This window comes from Amblyraja radiata, chromosome 3 (genome assembly GCF_010909765.2).
Source record: "Amblyraja radiata isolate CabotCenter1 chromosome 3, sAmbRad1.1.pri, whole genome shotgun sequence".
NCBI lineage: Eukaryota > Metazoa > Chordata > Chondrichthyes > Rajiformes > Rajidae > Amblyraja > Amblyraja radiata.
In genome coordinates this window covers 104,881,820-104,906,777 of record NC_045958.1, presented here as the reverse complement: position 1 = coordinate 104,906,777, position 24,958 = coordinate 104,881,820, and the positions used below count along the sequence as shown (strand labels likewise).

General features: G+C 48.8%; 1 protein-coding gene across 5 annotated transcripts in view; it reads left to right on the top strand.

Moving 5' to 3' along the window:
- The first annotated feature begins 6,754 nt into the window (after positions 1-6,754).
- fyb1 (FYN binding protein 1) overlaps positions 6,755-24,958 on the top strand; it is a 106,045-nt gene continuing 87,841 nt past the window's right edge. For 3 of the 5 annotated variants that reach the window (XM_033018495.1, XM_033018498.1, XM_033018494.1), the window contains exon 1: positions 6,755-6,903. In XM_033018495.1, coding sequence (XP_032874386.1) covers positions 6,901-6,903 — 3 coding nt within the window. In that variant the 5' untranslated portion in view covers positions 6,755-6,900. Of the gene's footprint in view, positions 6,904-23,093; positions 23,244-23,492; positions 23,639-24,958 lie in introns of those variants that run through there. The other 2 variants (XM_033018497.1, XM_033018496.1) reach the window with 2 other exon arrangements.

The window sequence follows — 24,958 nt, the reverse complement described above, 5'->3', positions numbered from 1 at the left end:
CTTCTCTGTACCCTTTCCAGCTTGACAGCATCTTTCCTATAACATGGTGCCCAGAACTGAACACGATATTCTAAATGCAGTTTCACCAATACCTTATACAACTGCAACATGACCTCCCGACTTCTATATTCAATAATCCGGCTGATGAAGGCCAATGTACCAAAAGTATTTTTGACCACCTTATCTACCTGCGCCTCGACCTTCAAGGTACCATGCACCTGTACTCCTAGATCCCTCTGATCTGCAATACGCCACAGAGCTCTAACATTCACTGTGTAGGTCCTGCCCATGTTAGACTTCCCAAAATGCAACATGTCATCTTAGGGCTTTATTCTTTGGAGCGCAAGAGGATGAGGGGCAATCTTATCGAGGTGTATAATTTGAGTTTGAGTTTAGTTTATTGTCACGTGAACTGAGGTACGGTGAATAACCTTTGTTGCATGCTAACCAGACAGCGGAAAGACTAAACATGTAATGCAGAAAGTCAGGCAGTGAACCATCCTACCACAACCAGAGAGCAGTGCTGAACTACTACCTTCCTCATTGGGGACCCGCGGACTAATCTTGATCGGACTTTACTGGCTTTACCTGGCACCAAACGTTATTCCCTTGCGTGTAAGATCCCTTACCATGTATCTGTGCACAGTAAATGGATCGGTTGTAAGATCGTATCTTGTACGTATTGTCTTTCCACTGATTGGTTAGCGCGCAACAAAAGCTTTTCACTGTACCTTGGTACACGTGACAATAAACTAAACTGCAACTGAGCTGAGTCCATGATTACAATCCAGCCAGTGTACAAATACATGATAAAGGGAATCATTTGATATTAGGCAGGGTAAATACACAGTCTTTTGCCCAGAGCAATCGAGAACCAGAGGACATAGGTTTAAGGTGAGGGGGTGGGGGGTGGGAGGAGATTTAATAGGAACATGAGAGGCAGCCTTTTTACACAAAGGGTGGTGGATGTATAGAATGAGCTGCCATAGGAGGTAGTTGAGGCAGGTATTATCATAACATTTAAGAAACATTTAGGCAGGTACATGGATCGGACAGGTTTGGAGGGATATGGGCTAAGTGCAGGCAGGTGGAACTAGTGTGGAAGGGACATGTTGGTCGGCGTGGGCAAGTTGGACTGAAGGGCCTGTTTCCACAATGTGTGACTCCATAGATGTAAATAGATTGCAAAGCCTACAGATAAAAGGGGTTTGGGTCTTGGTCCGATCATTAGTGTTGGTTTCTTGCAGTCACGTGTTTCGAGACGCAGTGTAAATCTATCGCGTGCGTGCTACCCAATCAAAGTGTACCACACACACTCATTCAGTCATACAGCACGGAAACAGGTCCTTCGGCCCAATTCGTCCATTCCAACCAAGATGCCCCATCTAAGCTCGTCCCATTTCCATGTGTTTAGTCCGTATCCCTCTAAACCATCTCAGCCGTGTTGGATTTCAGACAAGGAAAAGGAGGTATTTGATTGCAAATGCAGTGGACATGTCGTGCAAGGCACGGTGAAGACAGGGCCAGGTCTAGAAGAGGAGATAGAAACATAGAAACATAGAAAATAGGTGCAGGAGGAGGCCATTCGGCCCTTCGAGCCAGCACCGCCATTCATTGTGATCATGGCTGATCGTCCCCAATCAATAATCCGTGCCTGCCTTCTCCCCATATCCCTTGACTCCACTAGCCCCTAGAGCTCTATCTAACTCTCTCTTAAATCCATCCAGTGACTTGGCCTCCACTGCCCTCTGTGGCAGGGAATTCCACAAATTCACAACTCTCTGGGTGAAAACGTTTTTTCTCACCTCAGTCTCAAATGACCTCCCCTTTATTCTAAGACTGTGGCCCCTGGTTCTGGACTCGCCCAACATTGGGAACATTTTTCCTGCATCTAGCTTGTCCAGGCCTTTTATAAAGCTCCTGAATCTGGTGGTAGGGGCGGCATGGTGGCACATCGGTAGAGTCACCGCCTCACAGCGCCAGAGACCCGGGTTCGATCCTGAGTTTGTACCTTCTCCCTGTGACAGCGTGGGTTTTCCCCGGGTGCTCCGGTTTCCTCCCACATCTAAAGACGTGCAGGTTTGTAGTTTAATTAGCTTCGGTAAAAACTGTAAATTGTTCCTAGTGTGCGTAGGATAGGTGATCGCTGGTCGGTGGGCCGAAGGGCCTCTTTCCACGCTGCATCTCTAAAGTCTAAGAATAGGAGCTCTATCAACCAGCTATCTCCTCTCTCTCGAGCTACGAAGAGATAAGCTTCTCTCTCCACAGGAGCCCCAGCTTCAACCTTGTTCTTGATGCCCACAGCGTTAATGTGAGGCTCATCCACATTGTTGTGGCAGACTGGCAGAGAGCAAGTGAATGCCATTAAATAGTAAAGGGAAGTGGACTGGATTTCCCACGAGGAAAGATGCAAAGAGCTGGAAAAGAGTAAATAGTCCAGAGTGTTTTATTGGCATGCGTCCCATATAGAACAATGAAATTCTTGCTTGCTGCAGCACAGCAGAATATGACAAGAGACAATAGGTGCAGGAGTAGGCCATTCGGCCCTTCGAGCCGGCACCGCCATTCAATGTGATCATGGCTGAGCATCCCCAATCAGTACCCCATTCCTGCCTTCTCCCCATATCCCCTGTCTCCGCTATTTTTAAGAGCCCTATCTAGCTCTCTCTTGAAAGTATCCAGAGAACCTGCCTCCACCGCCCTCTGAGGCAGAGAATTCCACAGGCTCACAACTCTCTGTGAGAAAAAGTGTTTCCTCGTCTCCGTTCTAAATGGCTTACTCCTTATTCTTAAACTGCAGCCCCTGGTTCTGGACTCCCCCAACATCGGGAACATGTTTCCTGCCTCTAGTGTGTCCAAGCCCTTAACAATCTTATATGTTTCAATGAGATATCCTCTCATCCTTCTAATTTCCAGAATGTACAAGCCTAGCTGCTCCATTCTCTCAGCGTATGACAGTCCCGCCATCCCGGGAATTAACCTTGGAAACCTACGCTGCACTCCCTCAATAGCAAGAATGCCCTTCCTCAAATTAGGGCACCAAGACTGCACACAATACTCCAGGTGTGGTCTCACTAGGGCTCTGTACAACTGCAGAAGGACCTCTTTGCTCCTATATTCGATTCCTCTTGTTATAAAGGCAAACATGCCATTCGCTTTCTTCACTGCCTGCTGTACCTGCATGCTTACTTTCATAGACTGATGTACAAGGACCCCCAGATCCCGTAGTACTTCCCCTTTTCCCAGCTTGACGCCATTTAGATAGTAATCTGCCTTCCTGTTTTTGCTACCGATGTAAAATATGTAAACATAGTACACTGTAAACAATACAATAAACGAGGATACGTTAGTGTGTGTATATATATATATAGATGCAGGGGGTCAGGCAGCATCTCTGGAGAGATGTTTGCATAACTGTAACCCTTTGTTATCACCTCTTCCCCAGCCAGCAATGGGCCATTGTGGGCTCCACCCTTCCTTGGTCATCTGTTGCCGGCCCTGCTTTGACCCGGCCTTTTCCTACATCCAATCCCCTCCCCCTCCCTCCCCTCCAGTCTCAGTCTGAAGAAGGAGGGGCGGAACAAAGCACTTTCACCCTTGTTGGAGATGGTCTTTGCCTGACATTTTAGTAGCTCGAAAAGGGCGCTCTTTTAGAAAGAAGGAACTACTTTAGCCAGAGGATAGTTAATCTGCAGAACATTGCCACAGAGGGCTGTGGAGGCCAAGTCAGTGGATATGTTTAAGGCAGAGATGGGCAGATTCTTGATTAGAACGGGTGTCAAGAATTATGGGGAGAAGGTTGAAGAAATGGATTGGGGCAATCAGCCATGATTGCATGGCGGAGGAGACACGATGGGCCGAATGGTCTAATTCTACTCCTTAAACTTGTGGACGTTACTTGTCCACCCAGTACAGGAAGGATATCGAGAGCTTAGTAAAATTGGTGTTAAGACCACACCCTCCCCCTTAATGAGAGGAAGACAAAAGAGTTGTCATTGACCTCCAGGAAGCATGGTAGAGTAAACGCCCCAGCCTATATCAATGGCCATGGAGATGGAGATGGAGTGGAGATGGTTGAGAACTTCTGGGCCATAAATATCACCAAATATCTGTCCTGGTCCAACCACATTGACGATATGGTCAAGAAGTCACACCAACGCCTCTAGATCCTCAGAAGAGTAAGCAACTTCAGCACGTCTCCAATGACCCTTATCAACATCTACAGATGCCCCGTAGAGAGTACACTCTCGGGTTGCTTCACAGCTTGGTTTGGGAACAGCTCTGCCCAAGACCGCAAGAAATTGCAGAGAGTTGTCGATGTAGCCCAGTCCATCACACGGATCAGACTCCCCACCATTGTAGATGTAACCCAGTCCATCACACAGAGCAGACTCCCCACCATTGCAGATGTAGCCCACTCCATCACACAGACCACAAAGCTGGGTGGCAGTGTGAACTGTGAGGAGGATGCTATGGGAATGCAGGGTGGCTTGGACAGGTTATGGGAGTGGGCGGATGCATGGCAGATGAAGTTTAATGCAGATAAATGTGAGGTTATCCACTTTGGTAGCAAAAACAGGAAGGCAGATTACTATCTAAATGGCATCAAGTTGGGAAAAGGGGAAGTACAACGGGACCTGGGGATCCTTGTTCATCAGTCTATGAAAGTAAGCATGCAGGTACAGCAGACAGTGAAGAAAGCGAATGGCATGTTGGCTTTTATAATAAGAGGAATCGAATATAGGAGCAAAGAGGTCCTTCTGCAGTTTTACAGAGCCCTAGTGAGACCACACCTGGAGTATTGTGTGCAGTTTTGGTCCCCTAATTTGTGGAATGACATTTTTGCTATTGAGGAAGTGCAGCGTAGGTTTACAAGGTTAATTTCCAGGATGGCGGGACTGTCATATGCTGAGAGAATGGAGCAGCTGGGCTTGTACACTCTGGAGTTTAGAAGGATGAGAGGGCATCTCATTGAAACATATAAGATTGTTAAGGGTTTGGACACGCTAGAGGCAGCAAACATGTTCCCGATGTTGGGGGAGTCCAGAACCAGGGGCCACAGTTTAAGAATAAGGAGTAAGCCATTTAGAACGGAGCCGAGGAAACACTTTTTCTCACAGAGTGGTGAGTCTGTGGAATTCTCTGCCTCAGAGGGCGGCGGAGGCAGGTTCTCTGGATGCTTTCAAGAGAGAGCTAGATAGGGCTCTTAAAAATAGTGGAGTCAGGGGATATGGGGAGAAGGCAGGAACAGGGTACTGATTGGTGATGATCAGCCATGATCACATTGAATGGCGGTGATGGCTCGAAGGGCTGAATGGCCGACTGCTGTACCTATTGTCTATTGTCACACTCCCCACTATTGTAGATATAGCCCAGTCCATCACACAAACCAGACTCCCCACCATTGTAGATGTAGCCCAGTCCATCACACAAACCACACTCCCCACCATTGTAGATGTAGCCCAGTCCATCACACAAACCACACTCCCCACCATTGACCCCATCAGCACTTTATGCCTCCTCGGGAAAACAGCAAACTTGTCCCAACCTGGTCATTCTCTCTTCTCCCCACTCCCGTCCGGCAGAAGGTGCAGAAGCTTGAAACGCGCACCACCAGACTCAGGAACAGCGTCTTCCCCTCTGTTATCAGGCTCCTGAACGAACCTTTCATCTGCTGAGGGTGTCGTCCAGATCTTCCAATCTACCCCATTGCGGCCCTTGCACTTTTTTTTATCTGCACTTACTCTGCCGCTGTAACACTATATAATGCATATATTGTTTTCTTTCTCTTTGCAGTGCAGGGTACGTGATGATAATAAGCTGATATCAATACCTTACATGTGATTGAGAGTAGACTGATTGAGCATAATGACCTGTATTGAATTCATCTTCATTTTCCTGTATGCCTGTGTCTGCACAAGGGTGTGATTATGTGTGTGCGTTCACACAAGCGTGGTCCTAGAATGAAAGAGCAGGGAAACAGGCCCTTCGGCCCACACACTCAACACTGACCCATTTTTTACTCTCCCACTCTGCCATTAACTCCCCCCAGTTCCTACCCCTCACCCTGGGGGCCATTCACACCAACAAGGAACTTGGCGCACAGGACTATAACCTCATCTGAATCTAAACAGACGCCAATCAACCAACAGACCTGCACGTCTTTGGGATGTGGGAGGAAACCGGAGCACCTGGAGTAAACCCACATGGTCACAGGGAGAAGTACAAACACCGCACAGACGTCACCTGAGGTCAGGATCGAACCAGGGTTGTGGGAGTCAATGACTCCACCAGCTGTGTGTTTGTGTACTGTACGCATCTCTGAATGTTTGTGCCCGCAAGTCTATATGTGTCGAAACAGGGAATTGCAGATGCTGGTTTACAAAAATAAATAAAGTGCTGGAGTAACTCAGCGGGTCAGGCAGCATCTGTGGAGAACATGGATAGGTGACGTTTCACAGAGTGCTGGAGTAACTCAGCGGGTCAGGCAGCATCTGTCCCTAGTGTGTGTTGAATAGTGTCAGTGTGCGGGGATGGCTGGTCTAGGTGGGCCGAAGGGCCTGTTTCCGTGCTGTATCTCTAATCTAAACGAGTTTTTATATTAGTCTACACTAAGTTTATGCATCAGTCTTTGTGCGAGCATGTGTCAACATGTGGGTAGTGTTTTATCACAGAGCCTATTTGCTGGTGTATGTAGAAAGCTGCCCCTCCCATAACCCTGCCTCCACATCAGCCCACACAGCAGTGGGCAACTCCAAGTGATGTTATTGCCGGGAAGTCTCCACCAAAGTCACGGTGCGCTGAGATAATTTCCTGCAAGAGTCGGCAAGAGGAACTGTGAAATGCTGAGCTGGGAGTGAGAGGAGGAGGTGGAAGCAGGAACTCTGGTCGGCTGCAGCCATGGTGAGTGTGTGTCGACTCGGACGCAGACTGTCCTGACGCGTGGTGGTGCACTGCTGGCACACCCCCTGGTCATTAACCCCCTGCCCGCTGACCCACCCTTCCCCACCGCTGTTTACACTCACAGATCCAAGGGGCTGGCAGGGATTTGCATGCCGTGTTCAAATCGAGAAAGACAGAGTGTAAGCCGAGCCAAATGCCAAGGCTTGTTCACACACACACACACATGCAAGCGCACACAAACGCACGGACTCAGTGGGCATGGATAGGGGACGTTTCACAGAGTGTTGGAGTAACTTCAGTTGGTCAGGCATCATCTGTGGAGAACATGGATAGGTGACGTTTCAAAGAGTGCTGGAGTAACTCAGCGAGTCAGGCAGCATCTGTGGAGAACATGGATAGGTGATGTTTGGGCTTGGGACCCTTCTTCAGACTGAGAGGGGGGGTGGAATTGAAATGTTCGCCCCAAATTCATCCCCCCCATTCCCCCTCCTGTACTTTCAGTGTCTCAATATGTGGTCTCACTAGGGCTCAGTACAACTGCAGAAGGACCTCTTTGCTCCTATACTCAACTCCTCTTGTTATGAAGGCCAACATGCCATTCGCTTTCTTCACTGGCTGCTGTACCTGCATGCTTACTTTCAGTGACTGGTTGGCGTGGGCTTGGTGGGCCAAAGGGTCTGTTCCACCTGCATCTCTAATGTCTAAAGACTTATTACACCCAGAGGGTGTATTACACTGATACACCTGAAACCTAATGGACTCATTGATCATGCGTAAGGTCTGATTAGCTCATTGAGACACAGTCATACATTCGGCCCAACTTGCCCACACCAATCAAGATGTCCCATCTAAACTAGTCCCACCTGCACGCATTTGGCCCATATCCCTCTAAACCTGTCCTATCCATGTACCCATCCAAATGTCTTATAAAAGTTGGGATAGTCCCTGCCTCAACTAACTCCTCAGGCAGCTCGTTCCACACACCCACCACCTTCTGAGGGATCCACAGATTGTAGGGCGGTCAGATTGGGAGTGGGATGGGAATTTGAAAATGGGCCGAAGGGCCTTTTTCCATGCTGTTACGATACTTGCCCCATCTATTTCAGTTCAGTTTCAGTTTAGTTTATTGTCACGTGTACCGAGGTGAAAAGCTTTTGTTGCATGCCAACCAGTTAGCGGAAAGATTATACATGATTCCAATCGACCCATTTACAGTGTATAGACACATGATAAGGGAGCTTATACATTTAGTGCAAGAAAAAGCCTGTAAAGTCCGATCAAAGATTGGCCGAGGGTCACCAATGAGGTAGCTAGTAGTTCAGGAGTGCTCGCTGGTTGTGGTAGGATGGTTCAGTTGCCTGAAAGCAGCCGGGAAGAACCTGTCCCTGAATCTGGAATCCCTACTTTCTCTGGTTCCATACACCCACCACCCTCTGAGTGAAAATGTTGCCCCCTCAGGTTCCTATTAAATCTTTTCCCCTTCACCTTGAACCTATGTTCTCTGGTCCTCAATTCCCCTACTCTGGGCAAGAGGCTCGGTGCATCTACCCGATCTATTCCCCTCGTGATTTTGTACACCTCAGTAAGATCACCCCTCATCCTCCTGCGCTCCAAGGAATAGAGTCTCAGCCTGCTCACCCTCTCCCTGTAGCTCACGGCCTCGGGTCCTGACAACATCCGTATAAACGTTTGCAAGTGCAATCTTGAGGAGCTTACATTAGTCACAGTAAACACTCATGCAGTTCGGTAATTGTAGTCATTAATCTGTGGGGCTTTCTGTGACATAGTATGAGACCATTCAGCCTAGCCTTGATGGGCTAACCAATGCTCCCCTGCCCCTCTAGTGGTTACTTGAGACTTCTAGCTAGAACATGTTGAGATTTTAAAAATATAGTGTGGAAACCGGCACTTCTGCCCATCGAGTCCGCTCCTACCAGCGATCACTACACACACAATATCCTACACACTAGCGACAACTTTACAGAAGCCAATTAACCTACAATCCCGCACATCTTTAGGATGTATGAAGAAACCGGAGCACCCGGAGAAAACCCACATGGTCACAGGGAGAACGTGCAAACTCCACACAGGCAGCACCCTAGGTCAGGATCGAACCTGGGTCTTCTGTCGCTGTAAGGCAGCAACTCTACCGCTGCGCCACCGTGCCACCCCCATCCTAGAGTGATACAGAATGGGAACAGGCCCTTCGCCCCAACTTGCTCACACCAACCAACATGCCCAATCTACACTAGTCCCATCTGCCTGCGTTTGGCCCATATCCCTATGAAACCTGTCCTATCCATGTACAGGTACCTGTATAAATGTTTTTCTTAAATGTTGCAATAGTCCCAGCCTCAACTACCTCCTCTGGCAGCTCGTTCCATACACCCACCGCTCTCTGTGTGAAAATGTTGCCCCTCAGGTTCCTATTAAATATTTCCCCCTCCCTCCACCTTAAACCCATATCCTCTGGTTAACCAATGATCAGCGTTTGTCAGCACTGGGCCTGTACTCGCTGGAGTTTAGAAGGATGAGGGGTAACCTCATTGAAACTTACTGAATAGTGAAAGGCCTGGATAGAGTGGATGTGGAAAGGATGTTTCCACTAGTGGGAGAGGTCAAAGCCTCAAAATTAAAGGACGTGCTTTTGGGACGGAGAAGAGGAGGAATTTATTTCATCAGAGGGTGGTGAATCTGTGGAATTCTTTGCCACAGAAGGCTGTGGTGGATATTTGTCAGTGGATATTTTTAAGGCAGAGATAGATAGATTCTTGATTAGTACGGGTGTCAGTGGTTATGGGGGGAAGGCAGGAGAATGGGGTTTGGCGGGAGAGATAGATCAGCCATGATTGAATGGCGGTGTAGACGATGGCCTAATGGCCTAATTCTACTCCTATCACTTATAACGTTATGGTTCTTGATTCCCTTACCCTGGGTAAAAGATTCTGTGCATTCACCCTATCTTTTCCACTTTTAATCTTATCCAGGATTTGTCCTGACCTGAAACATCACCTACCTATGTTCTCCAGAGATAGCTGCCTGAGACCCGCTGAGTTGCTCCAGCACTTTGTGTTTTGCTCAGCATACGGCAGGGTAGTTCCTGCCCAAGTTGTGTCTGACACAGTCACCGGCTCTCTCTGCTGCCCCCTGGTTCACTCTACACTCCTGGAAAGCTGTAGATTCACACCCACAGTACACTCATAGAGCCACAGACACGAGCCCTTCAGCCCAACACGCCCATGCTGACCAAGATGGGGCGGCACGGTGGCGCAGCGGCAGAGTTGCTGCCTCACAGCGCCAGAGGTCCCCGGTTCAATCCTGACCTCGGGTGCTGTCTGTACGGAGTTTGCACGTCCTCCCCGTGACCAGCGTGGGTTTTACGGGTGCTCCAGTTTCCTCCCACACTCTGAGGAAGTGCACGTTTGTAGGTTAATTGGCTGCTGTGAATTGTAAATTATCCATAGTGTGTGTAGGACAGAAGTAGTGTATGGTTTGATGCTGGTCGGAGCTGAGTCGTTGGGACAAAGGGCCTGTTTCAGCGCTGTATCTCTAAAGTCGGTACGGAATGGGTGGGCCGAAGGGCCTGTTTTTGTGCTGTATCTCGTCTAAATCTACACTTGTCCCGCCTGCCTGTGTTTGTCCCGTATCCCTCTAAACCTTTCCTATCCATGGACCTGTCCAAGTGTCTTTTAAATGTTGCTATAGTCCCTGCCTCAGCTATCTCCTCCAGTAGCTCATTCCATCCACCCACCACATCACAGGAAGCATTTCACAGCCTCCCAGCTGGAAGGTGAGACGAGAGGTGCTGATAGTTCTCTGTGGAACAGCTTCACACTCTCAATTATCCGAGTTGATCACACACAGCTCTGGGATGTTCCGTGCTGGATTCCCCTCACAGAGAGAGAGAGAGAGGTGGGGGGAGAGGGGAGAGAGGGAGAAGGGGGAGAGGATGAGGGGGCAGGGGGAGGGAGAAAGATGGGAGGGAAAGAGAGGGAAGGGGAGACGGAGAAGGGGAAAATGGAGGAAGGGGAGAGGGAGGGGAGGGAGAGCGATGAGAGGGAGGAAGGGGAGAGAGGGAAGGTGGAGGAGCGGAGAGGGGTGAGTGGGAGAGAGAAAGATGGGAGGGAGAGCGAGGGAAGGGGAGACGGAGGAGGGGGAAAATGGAAGGGGAGAGGGAGGGGAGGGAGGAGGGGGAGAGAGGGGAGGGGGCGAGAGGGGAGTGGGGAGGGGGAGAGAGGGAAGGAGGGGTAGAGTGAGGAGGGAGAGAGGAAACATCTACATCCACTCTATCCAAGCCTTTCACTATTCGGTACGTTCCAATGAGGTACCCCCTCATCCTTCTAAACTCAAATTGTTCTATGTTCTATGTTGCATATGCTCGCTCCTGTAAATTGTAGTCACATATGGGCCAAACGCAGGCAGGCGGAGCTGGTGTAGATGGGACATGTTGGCTGGTGTGGACAAGTTGGGCTGAAGGGCCTGTTTTCACACTATCTCTCTGTGTCTCTGTGATTCTGTGTCTCTGTGTCTGTGTCTCTGTGACTCTGTGTCTCTGTGTCTCTGTGACTGTGTCTCTGTGATTCTGTGTATCTGTCTCTGTGTCTGTGTCTCTGTGACTCTGTGTCTCTGTGTCTCTGTGACTGTGTCTCTGTGACTGTGTCTCTGTGATTCTGTGTATCTGTGTATCTGTGTCTCTGTGTCTCTGTGTCTCTGTGACTGTGTCTCTGTGACTGTGTCTCTGTGATTCTGTGTCTCTGTGTCTCTGTGTCTCTGTGTCTTTGTGTCTTTGTGTCTCTGTGTCTCTGTGACTGTGACTCTGTGTCTGTGATCTGTGTCTCTGTGACTCTGTGACTGTATCTCTGTGTCTCTGTGTCTCTGTGACTCTGTGTCTCTGTGTATCTGTGACTCTGTGTCTCTGTGACTCTGTGTCGCTGTGACTCTGTGTCGCTGTGACTGTGTCTCTGTGTCTCTGTGTCTCTGTGTCTCTGTGTCTCTGACTCTGTGTCTCTGTGACTCTGTGTCTTTAGAATCACTCCACCCCCAGTCAGATGTCTCCTGTCCCAGGGGGGGGGGGTGGGTTAGTCTGCGGTTACCACATTAACCTCTTCCGTTACCAACCACCCATGGGGCCAGAGTGAAGGAAGTTGTCCTCGTTCCCAAGGGGCACAAGGGGCAAGAAGGAGGAAGTGAAGAAGCCTTGTGTTAGGTACAGAACCAGGTATCGAAAGCGTTGGTGAACTCGAAAGCACAGTGGTGCAGTAGGTGGAACGGGTAGCTTTAAACAGCTAAACTATGATACGATACGATAGAACTTTATTTATCCCAGGAGGGAAACTGATCGGCCAACAGTCATAAAACACAACAAGATACATGAATCATGACATTAAAGTGACGAGTGGAAAGTGGAATGGTGTACAATTTTTGTCGCCTAATTATAGGAAGGATGACAACAAAATAGAGAGAGTACAGAGGAGATTTACTAGAATGTTGCCTGGGTTTCAGCAACTAAGTTACAGAGAAAGGTTGAATGTTAGGTCTTTACTCTCTGGAGTGCAGAAGGTTAAGGGGGGACTTGATAGAGGTCTTTAAAATGATGAGTGGGTTAGACAGAGTTGACGTGGATAAGCTTTTCCCATTGAGAGTAGGGAAGATTCAAACAAGAGGACATGACTTGAGAATTGAGGGACAGAAGTTTAGGGGTAACATGAGGGGGAACTTCTTTACTCAGAGAGTGGTAGCTGTGTGGAATGAGCTTCCAGTGGAAGTGGTGGAGGCAGGTTCGATTTTATAATTTAAAAATAAATTGGATAGGTATATGGATGGGAAAGGAATGGAGGGTTATGGTCTGAGTGCAGGTAGATGGGACTAGGGGAAAATAAGTGTTCGGCACGGACTTGTAGGGCCGAGATGGCCTGTTTTCGTGCTGTAATTGTTATATGGTTATATGGTTATTTGGAAAGGATTGTGGATGTGCAAAGGTTGGGGTGGGGTCTCAGTCTACCCCACGACAGAAGGGGAGGAGTTGTACAGTTTGATAGCCACAGGGAAGAAGGATCTCCTGTGGCGTTCTGTGCTGCATCTTGGTGGAACCAGTCTGTTGCTGAAGGTGCTCCTCAGGTTGACCAGTGTGTCATGGAGGGGGTGGGTGAGCTGTATTGTCCAGGATGCTCCGCAGTTTGAGGAGCATCCTCCCCTCCAAGACCCACCTCCCGTGAATCTAACTACAACTCTGCCCCCAGGACAGAGCCAGCCTTCCTGATTAGTTTAAGAAGGAACTGCAGATGCTGGAAAATCGAAGGTACACAAAAATGATGGAGAAACTCAGCGGGTGCAGCAGCATCTATGGAGCGAAGGAAATAGGCAACGTCTCGGCCCGAAACGTCGCCTATTTCCTTCGCTCCATAGATGCTGCTGCACCAGCTGAGTTTCTCCAGCATTTTTGTGTACCTTCCTGATTAGCTTGTTGATCCTACTGACGTCCGCAGCCTTCGCCCTGCTGCAACATTCTCCAAGGTCATACCCATTCTTTGGAAGGTCCTGGCCTGGTTTAGCCTCCAAATCTGCACCACTTCAGATTCAGCTTCGGATAACACATCAACCGCGGGACGGTGGCACAGCGGGTTAAGCCATTGCTCGCAGCGCCAGTGACCCGGGTTCGATACCGACTGCTGACTGGGTGTGTGTGCGGAGTTTGCACGCTCTCCCTGTGACCGCGTGGGTTTCCTCCGGGTGACCTGGTTTCCTCCCACATCCCAAGACGTGCGGGTTTGTAGGTTAGTTGGCCTTTGTAAACTGCCCCCCGAGTGTGTGTCTGAGGGGTTGAATCTGGAGTCATAGAGTGATGCAGCGTGGAAACAGGCCCTTCAGCCCGACGTGTCCACACTGGCCAACATGTCCCACCTACACCAGTCCCAGCTGGCCCGAGTTCGGCACATATCCCTCGCAAGGTTAATTCCCGGGATGGCGCGGCTGTCATATGCTGAGAGAATGGAGCTCGTATACACTGGAACTTAGGTTGAGAGGGGATCTTATTGAAACATACAAGATTATTAAGGGTTTGGACACGCTAGAGGCAGGAAACATGTTCCCGATGTTGGGGGTCCAGAACCAGGGGGCCACAGTTATAAGAATAAGGGGTAAGCCATTTAGAACGGAGATGAGGAAACACTTTTTCACACAGAGAGCTGTGAGTCTGTGGAATTCTGTGGAGGTCGGTTCTCAGGATACTTTCAAGAGAGAGCTAGATAGGTCTCTTAAAGATAGCGGAGTCAGGGGATATGGGGAGAAGGATATGGGGAGCAGGAACGGGGTACTGATTGGGGATGGTCAGCCATGATCACTTTGAATGGCGGTGCTGGCTCGAAGGGCCGAATGGCCTACTCCTGCACCTATTGTCAAACCAGTCCTATCTACGTACCTGTCCAAATGTCTTTTAAATGTTGTTATTGTCCCTGCCACAACTACCACCTCTGACAGCTCGTTCCATACACCCACCACCTCTGTGTAAATAGAGTTGCCTCTTGAGTTTCTATTAAATCTTCCTCTCCTCACCTTAAATCTGCACCTTCTAGTTCATGATTCCCCTACTCCAGGATAAAGATTCTGTGCGTCCACCCAATCTATTCCCCTCATGTTTTTATACACCCCTATAAGATCACCCCTGTGCTCCAAGGCAAGTCCTAGCCTGCCCAACCTTACCCTGCAGCTCAGGCCCTCGAGTGCTGGCAACATCCTCATAAATGTTGTCTGCACTCTTTCCAGTTTCATTACATCCTTCCTATAACAGAGTGATCAAACCTGAACACAATACTCCTAGTGTGGCCTCACCCAAAGATTATAGAGGAGCTCTTTGGCCTCACCGACATCTTGTACAACTGCAACATGACCTCCCAACAATGAGGTGGCGCAGCGGTAGAGTTGCTGCCTTACAGCACTTGCAGCTCCAGAGACCCGGGTTTGATCCTGAATATGGGTGCTGCCTGCACGGAGTTTGCACGTTCTCCCTGTGACCTGCGTGGGTTTTCTCCGAGATCTCCGGTCTCCTCCCACACTCCAAAGACGTACAGTACAGGTTTGCAGGTTAATTGGTTTGGTATAAGAGTAAAGGTAGACAAAAGTGCTGGAGAAACTCAGTGGGTGCGGCAGCATCTATGGAGTGAAGGAAATAGGCAACGTTTCGGGCCAAAATCCTTCTACAGAATGATGCAGGGTGGGGGGGGGGCGGGAAGAAGAAAGGAAGAGGAGGAGCCAGAGGGCTGAGGGAGAGCTGAGAAGGGGAGGAGACAGCAAGGGCTACCAAAAATTGGAGAATTCAATGTTTATGCCGCTGGGGTGCCGACTGCCCAAGTGGAATATGAGGTGCTGCTCCTCCAGTTTCCGGTGGTGCTCACTCTGGCCATGGAGGAGGCCCAGGACAGAAAGGTCAAATTGGGAATGGGAGGGGGAAGTTGAAGTGCTGAGCCACAGGGAGATCAGGTTGGTTAATGCGGACCGAGCGGAGGTGTTCGGCGAAACGATCGCCAATCCTACGCTTGGTCTCACCGATGTAGATCAGCTGACATCTAGAGCAGCGGATGCAATAGATGAGGTTGGAGGAGTTGCAGGTGAACCTCTGTTGCACCTAGAACGACTGCTTGGGTTCTTGAATGGAGTCGAGGGGGGAGGTAAAGCGACACATGTAGCATTTTCTGCGGTTGCAAGGGACATTCTTGAACTTGGTATAAAAGTAAATTGTCCCTAGTGTGTCAGATAGTGTTACTGGTCGGCGTGGACTCGATGGGCCGAAGGGCCTGTTTCCGCGTGGTATCTCTAAACTAAACCTCTACACCCCATATTTTCTAACTGATGCAGGCCAATGTACCAAAAGTCTTTCTGCCCACACTATCTACCCATGTCTCCACTGCCAGGAAACAATGTCCCTGCACTCCTAGATCCCTCTGCTCATCAATACTCCCTAAGACCCTGCCTTTTACTATGAAGGTCCTGCCCTGGTTTATTTTAACAAAATGTAACACCTCACAGTTATCTGCACTAAACTCCATTAACAACTCCTCAGCCCATTTGCCCAGCTGATCAAGATCCTGCTGTAATTTCTGATAACGGTCTTCATAGTCTACGACACCACCCACTTTAATGTCATTTGTAAACTTAAGCTCCTGTCCCACAGTTCGAGGTCATTCACGAGTCCTCCCGAGATTTCCCCTGATTCGAACTCAGAGAATGTCCGTAGGAGTTCATGGATGTCTCGTAGCGGCTCGTAATGCTAACGGTAGGTACTCGGGACATCCGGTAAACTCATGACCTTTTTTCATCCTTGTAAAAAATGTCCACGAGTAAAAAAATACTCGTGATGAAAAATACTGTTACTTTTTACTCGTACGAGCCGTTACGAGCCATCCACGAACTCCTACGGACCCGCTACGGACATTCTCGGAGTTCGAATCAGGGGAAAACTCGGGAGAACTCTTGAATTACCTCGTACAGTGGGACAGGGGCTTCACTAATCACACCTGTTCATTCTCACCTTGAGAACAATAATTTATTCCCTTTCTGCTGAACATAGATTCTCAATCCACACCAGTACATCAACCAATTCCACATTCAAAGTTTTTAATTTAGAGAGATAGCACTAGTTCCATGTTAGCCCACTTTCTCATCCACTCCCGACACACTAGGGGAATACAATTAACCTACAAACCCGCACCCGCACGTCTTTGGGATGTGGGAGGAAGCCCGGAGCACCAGGAGGAAACCCACATGGTCTCTGGGAGAACGTGCAAACTCCACACAGAGGTAAGGATCGAACCCGGGTCTCTGGCGCTGTGAAGCAGCGGCTCTACCCGCTGCTCCACTGTGAGTGCTAGCGTTTGGGCACTAAATTCCTACTGTACAAGATGTTGATGCAAGATCACTGGAGCTGTAAGACCAGGGGGCGACACGGTGGCGCAGCGGTAGAGTTGCTGCCTCACAGCGCCAGAGACCCGGGTTCGATCTTGACTGCAGGTGCTGTCTGTGCGGAGTTTGCACGTTCTCCCTGTGAGCGCGTGGGTTTTCTCCGGGTGCTCCGGTTTCCTCTCGCACTCCCTAAGACGTGCAGGTTTGTAGGCTATAATTGGCTTCTGCAAATTGTAAATTGTCCCTAGTGTGTAGGATAGTGCTAGTGTACGGGGTGATCGCTGGTCGGCGCGGACATGGTGGGCCGAAGGGCCTGTGTATCTCTGAAGTATGGAGATTCCTCAAACCATTAAACTTTAGACCTTCCTCCTGGTCTTGCTGCGGGAGGAGAGGGTATGACAGGGGAATTCCAAGCCACAAAATGTCTGAGTTGGTATAAATTCTGCGTCCTGAACTTCCCCTTTTCTTGGCTTTCCCATTGCACCCATGGCACAGTTTAATTTAGTTTAGTTTAGCTTAGGGACACCGCGCAGAAACAAGCCCTTCGGTCCATCGAGTCCATGCCGACCAGCGATCCCCGCATACTGTCAGCATCTCTGGAGGAAAGATATGGGGATGAAGGATCCCGATCCGAAACGTCACCTATCCATTTTCTCCAGAGATGCTGCCTGACCCGCTGAGTTACTCCAGCACTCTGTGAAACGTCACCTATCCATGTTCTCCACAGATGCTGCCTGACCTGCTGAGTTACTCCAGCATTCTGTGTCATTCAGTGTAGATGGAGTTGATCATGGAGAGTCTGGTCTGGTTTACCCTCACCTTGAGAAGGGAGGGGGGGGGGGGGGGGGGGGGGGGGTGAGCTGCCTTCCTAAGCCACTGCTGACCTTGCAGTGAAGGTGTTTTAATGGGGAGAGGTCCCGAGTTTGGACTCTGTGTCGGAGAAACAGCGGCGATATATTTGCAGTTCAGGATGGTGCAGATTGGAACCAGACCAGCAGGTGGCGGTGTTTCCTTGCACTAGTGGTGTGAGTAAGTGTGCGAGAGGGAGTGTGTGTTGGACCGTCGCAGTGTTGCAGAGTGAGAGAACACTTCCACTCAGTCCGCCTGGGCCTACCTGATCTTCCTGTTGCCAAACACTTTAACTCCCCCTCCCATTCCCTCACTGACCTTTCTGTCCTGGGCCTCCTCCACTGGCAGAGTGAGGCCCAGCGCAAATTGGAGGAACCGCACCTCATATTTCGCCTGGGCAGCTTACACCCCAGCGGTATGAACATTGACTTCTCTAACATCAAGTAACCCTTGCTTTCCCTCTCTCTCCATCCCTCCCCCACCCTAGTTCTCCCACCAGTCTGCCTGATTAAATGTTTATCTCTAAGCTTCATTGTCACCTTCCCCGAGATTACAACAATCTATTCTACATTTTCCTTAATCTGCATCCCCTTTAACTCTTGTTTTCACACCTTACATTCTTTATCTCTGTGTCTCCCTCTCCCCTGATGGCTCAGTCTGAAGAAGGGTCTCGACCCGAAACGTCACCCATTCCTTCTCTCCAGAGATGCTGCCTGTCCCGCTGAGTTACTCCAGCACTTTAAGTCTGTCTTCAGAGACTTAGGGATGTCACTGTTGGGCAAGGATGCAGAGGAGATTCACCAGGGTGTTTGCTACCTGGGCTTGTGTGCTTGAGTTACAGAGAGAGGTTGGATAGGCTGGGACATTTTCCTTTGGAGAGTAGGAGGCTGAGGGGTGACCTTATTGAGGTGTACAAGATCATGAGAGGTGTGGATAAAGTGAACGCTCACAGTCTGTATGAGACTACAAGACATAGGAGCATAAGTAGGCCATTCAGCCCATCGAGTCCCATTATTCCCATTCCATCAGGGGTCAATCAGAAGGCTGTGGAGGCCGTCAATGGACATTTTTAAGGCAGAGATAGATAGATTCTTGACTAGTATGGGTGTCAGAGGATATGGGGAGAAGGCAGGAGAATGAGGTTGAGAGGAAGAGATAGATCAGCCGTGATTGAATGGCGGAGTAGACTAGATGGGCCGAATGGCCTAATTCTGCTCCTATCACTTATGACCTTATGAACTTATCAAGTGATCTATTTCCCCAATTCTTTCTTCCCTTTTCAATCATTCCTGCTTGAACTTTCCCCACGGTAGAGGATTCTAAAACTAGAGGGTGCAGGTTTAAGGTGAGAGGGGGAAGATTTAAGAGGGAGCTTCAGGGGCTACATTTTTCACTCAGAGGGTAGTCTGTATCGGGAACGAGCTGCCAGAGGAAGCTGTCGACGTGGGTACAATTACGACTTAATATGGGGGAAGGGTTAAGGTTTTATCATTGTCATGTGTACAGGGAAAATGTAAAGAGATTTCGATGGATATATGGATGGGAAGGGATTCGAGGGATGTGGGCCAAATGCAGGCAAATGGGACGAGCCCAGAATGCCAGACACAAGGAACTGCAGATGCTGGGATCTTGAGCAAAACGCAAAGTAACTCAGCGGGTCAGGCACCGTATGGTGGAGGGAATGGCCAGAATGAGGAAGGGTCCTAACCCAAAACATCATCTGCCCATTCCCTTCCACAGATGCTGAAGAAGGGTCTCGACCCCATACGCCACCCATTCCTTTTTCTCCAGAGGTTCTGCCTGACCCGCTGAATTACTCCAGCTTTATGCGTCTCACCTCCACAGATGCTGCCTGACCCGCTGAGTTCCTTTGTCTTTATCTCAGAATGCCAACTTGTCTGGCATGGACAAAAATGTGCTCTCCGACACTCCGACTTACAAAACCACATGAATGAAAGATATGCAAAAAAATAACGATGATAAAGAAGACAGGCCATTGTTTGCTGTGGAGTAGGTGAAAATGTGTCACAGACAATGAGACTCAACAAGACGACTTTGAAGCTGGTATAATGATGACGGGGGAGGGATGGAGTGAGAGGGAATGCAAGAGTTACTTGAAGTTAGATAAATCAATATTCATACCACTGGGGTGTAAACTGCCCAAGTGAAATATGAGATGCTGCTTACGTTCCCAGTGGTATGAATATTGATATTGAAAATGAATGCTCGTTTACACCTAATCCACACCTGTTGCCTTCATCAATGTTATTTTTTGCATATCTTTCATTCATCTGGTCTATATCTCTCTACATCCCCGATTACAGTGCCCTACATAATGTTAGGGACAAAGACCCATCATTTATTTATTTGCCTCTGTACTCCACTATTTGAGATTTGTAATAGAAAAAAATCACATGTGGTTAAAGTGCACATTGTCAGATTTTATTAAAGGCCATTTTTATACATTTTGGTTTCACCGTGTAGAAATTACAGCTGTGTTTATACATAGTCCCCCCATTTCAGGGACCATAATGTTTGTGACACATGGCTTCACAGGTGTTTGTAATTGCTCAGGTGCGTTTAATTGCCACCTTAATGCAGGTATAAGAGAGCTCTCAGCACCTAGTCTTTCCTCCAGTCTTTCCATCACCTTTGGAAACTTTTATTGCTGTTTATCAACATGAGGACCAAAGTTGTGCCAATGAAAGTCAAAGAAGGCATTATGAGACTGAGAAACAAGAATAAAACTGTTAGAGACATCAGCCAAACCTTAGGCTTACCAAAATCAACTGTTTGGAACATCATTAAGATGAAAGGGAGCACTGGTGAGCTTACTAATCGCAAAGGGACTGGCAGGCCAAGGAAGACCTACTCAGCTGATGACTGAAGAATTCTCTCTATAATAAAGAAAAATCCCCAAACACATGTCTGACAGATCAGAAACACTCTTCAGGAGTCAGGTGTGGATTTGTCAATGACCACTGTCCACAGAAGACTTCATGAACAGAAATACAGAGGCTACACTGCAAGATGCAAACCACTGGTTAGCTGCAAAAATAGGATGGCCAGGTTACAGCCAAGAAGTACTTAAAAGAACAACCACAGTTCCGGGAAAAGGTCTTGTGGACAGATGAGACAAAGATTAACTTATATCCGAGTGATGGCAAGAACAAAGTATGGAGGAGAGAAGGAACTGCCCAAGATCCAAAGTATACCACCTCATCCGTGAAACACGGTGGTGAGGGTGTTATGGCCTGGGCATGTATGGCTGCTGAAGGTACTGGCTCACTTATCTTCATTGATGATACGACTGCTGATGGTAGTAGCATAATTGTGGCGTGTGTAAGGAACGGGCAGGTGGAGGAATACAGGAACTTGACCAGTTCCTTTTGTGACTGGAGTGAAGAGAACTGTCTCATCCTGAACACAACTAAGACTAAAGAGATGGTGGTTAACTTTGGCAGGTCCAAGCTCCCCCTTCAGCCGGTCAACGCTGCAGGGGCTGACATTGAGGTGGTGCAGACATATAAATACCTTGGAGTGCACCTTGATAACAAACTGGACTGGTCTGTCAACTCTGACTCCCTCTACAAAAAAGGCCAGAGCAGACTCTTTTTCCTCGGAAGGCTCAAATCCTTCAATGTGTGTAATGATATGCTGCACATGTTTTACAACAATGTGGTTGCAAGTGTTATTTTCTACGCTGTTGTCTGCTGGGGCAACAGCATTAGTGCAAAAAACAACAAGAAGCTGGTCAAACTGGTTAAACGAGCTAGCTCAGTGCTGGAGGGGAGAGTAGACTCTGGGATGGATGTGCTTGAGAGGCGTATGAGGCACAAGGTGCAGGTCATCCTGAAAAACCCCGGGCGTCCCCGCCACGTAATTCTGGAGAGTCAAAAGAGCACTCGGAACAACAACCGGCTCCTCTCCCTGCCCTGTAGAACGGAGCGGTTCAGGAGATCCTTCACCCCTGCAGCCATTAGATTTTATAATTCGGACCGCTAGGCTGTAGGGGGATGCATTTTTGCAATTTTTAATTTTTAATTGTTAATTAGTGGTCTTTTTAAATATTTATTGCTCTCAGGTAGTGTCCACATTGTATTCTATGTATTTTCTGTCTGCGTTCGTTTTGAATCTGTGAGTTTGTTGGTTGGGGGCTTCTGGACATCTGAATTTCCCTGAGGGGATCAATAAAGTATTTATTATTATTATTATTATTATTATTATTATTATTATTATTATTATTATTATTATTATTATTATTAATGAATTCTGAAGTGTACAGACACATCCTATCTGCTCAAGTTCAAACAAATGCCTCAAAACTCATTGGCCGGCGGTTCACTCTACAGCAAGACAATGATCCCAAGCCTCCATCACTTCCACTGGAAGCTCATTCCACACAGCTACCACTCTCTGAGTAAAGATGTTCCCCCTCTTGTTACACCTAAACTTCTGTCCCTTAATTCTCAAATCATGTCCTCTTGGTTGAATCTTCCCTACTCTCAATGGAAAAAGCTTATCCACGTCAACCCTGTCTATCCCTCTCATCATTTTAAAGACCTCTATGAAGTCCCGCCCTTAACCTTCTGTGCTCCAAAGAATGATGATCACAATCACAATGATCCCAAATACTGCTGAAGCAACAAAGGAACTTTTCAAAGCTAAAAAATGGTCAATTCTTGAGTGGCCAAGTCAATCACCCAATCTGAACCCAATTGAGCATGCCGTTTATATGTTGAAGAGAAAACTGAAGGGGACTGGCCCCCAAAACAAGCATAAGCTAAAAATGGCTGCAATACAGGCCTGGCAGAGCATCACCAGAGAAGACACCCAGCAACTGGTGATGTCCATGAATCACAGACTTCAAGCAGTTATTGCATGCAAAGGATATGCAACAAAATACTAAACATGACTACTTTCATTTACATGACATTGCTGTGGCCCAAACATTATGGTGCCCTGAAATGGGGGGGACTATGTATAAACACTGCTGTAATTTCTACATGGTGAAACCAAAATGTATAAAAATGGCCTTTATTAAAATCTGACAATGTGCACTTTAACCATGTGATTTTTTTAATATTACAAATCTCAAATTGTGGAGTACAGAGGCAAATAAATAAATGATAGGTCTTTGTCCCAAACATTATGGAGGGCACTGTATATATCTCATTTCCCTCTCCCCTGACTCTCAGTCTGGTGTAGGGTCTCGCCCCGAAAACGTCACCCATTCCTTCTCTCCAGAGATGCTGCCTGTCCCGCTGAGTTTCGTTTGAGCCTCACTGAGGCTCAAATGACAATAAAAGGTATTGTATCGAGTTACTCCAGCTTTTATCTTCGGTTGAAACCAGCATCTGCAGTTCCTTCCTACACATGAAGCTTACTGGCAGTCACACAACCGGTTATGGTGACTCCGCCCCATCACACAGTGAACTCATTGCTGCTTGTGGTTTATAAGCTGGGTTCAATTCTGTTATGAAATCATTGGGTTACTGGTAACGAACTCTGTAAAGCGACGGCTCGTTTCAAACCTCCTGCTGTTTTGTTCCCGTGAATTGAGGGTGGAGTTGGCTGGTGTGCTTTTTTAAATTATTGTAAGTTGAGCATAAGGTTCCATTTTGGCATATCTTTCATTCATTTGTTCTATATCTCTCTGCATCACCGTCTGTATCTCTCGTTTCCCTTTCTCAGTTTGAAGAAGGGTCCTTCTCTCCAGCGATGCTGCCTGTCCCGCTGAGTTACTCCAGCACTTTGTGTCTATCTTCGGTGTAAACCAGCATCTGCAGTTCCTTCCTACACATAAAGTTCCTCTTTGCTGCTTCCTGATTGTTGAGCTGCCCCGACCCGACCCAACCCAGGGGAGAATTCACTCACCCTTGGGGTGACTCGGGTGTGACAGAGGGCACCCAGGGGCAGTTTACCCCACAGCCCTCATTGACGGACCCCAGCCCGTGGTCCAGCCTCTGTCTACACTCCCCCCGCCTCGGAGGTAAGGGACCGTGTGGAGAGATACTGTGTCTGGAGAGAGAGGGGCAGGCAGTGTTGGTGCGAGTCAGAGGGAGGGAGGTGAGGAATTAAGGGAGAGAGGAACTTGAGGGAGGGTGGGCTAGGAAGTGAGAGGTGGCAGTGAGAGTTGTTTTGGGGATGCGTGAGAGGGGGAGATGAGGGTGGGATTGAGTGGAGGGGGGAGGGGGGAGGCGAGAAGGGGTGAGAGAGCGGGGGAAGGAGGGTGGGGGAGGGGTATTGAGGGGAGGTGGTGGGGGTGAGTGGTGGAGAGAGAGGGGAGTGTGAGGGGGAGGAGGTGGTGGAGTGAGGGGAGGAGGGGAGGGGTGGAGAGCAGGGGAAGGTAGGGGGGTGAGAGGACGGGGAGGGAGGGTAAAGATGAGGGAGGGAGGGGTGGGGAAGGTGAGGGTTGAGGGAGAGAGGAAGGTGATGGTAGGGAGGGTGAGGGAGGGTGAGGCAAGATGGGAGTGATGGGGGGGGGGGGGAGATGTGGGTGTGGTACCAGTGTGAGGTCGGGGAGGCAGTGAGAGGGTAGGGGGCTGGAAAAGTGTGGAGTGTTTAGATGGGAGATACATGGAGGGGCTGAGTGTGAGTGTGTGTGTGAATCTGTGTGTGAGTGTGTGTATGAGTGTGTGAGTGAGTGGATGTGTGTGTGTTTGTGTGCGTGCTTGTGCTTGTGCGTGCGTGTGCGTGCGTGCGTATGTGTGCGTGCGAGCGTGTGCGCGTGCGCGTGAACGTGCGTGTCTGTATGTGTGTGTCTGTACGTGCGTTTGTGTGTGTGTGTGTGTGCGTGCGTGTGTGTGCGTGTGTCTACGTGCGTGCGATTGTGCGTGCGTGTGTGCGTGCGCGTGTGTGCGTGCGTGTGTGTGCGTGTCTGTATGTGTGTGTCTGTACGTGCGTGTGTGTGCGTGCGTGTGTGTGTGTGTGTCTACGTGCGTGCGATTGTGCGTGCGTGCGTGTGTGCGTGCGTGTGTGTGCGTGCGTGTGTGCGAGTACGTGTGTACGTGCGTGTGTGCGTGCATGTACACGGAGAGGCAAAGTAGTTTGAACGATCAGGACTATCCCCGTGTGTGCGTGTGTGTGTGTGCGTGCGTGTACACAGACGGAGTGGAAAGGTAGTTTGAACGATCAGGACTATCCCCGACATGCAAGGATTGTTCAGCAGTACAGTGCTGTGTCTTTTCCTGATATCATGGCTACATTGATGACAGAAGCAATGGAAGCAAAGCTTTCCTCTGCATCCTGGTACACGTGCCAACACCGGACCTGAGCCTAAACCTTGACCCGACCCGTACCAAGCTCACCC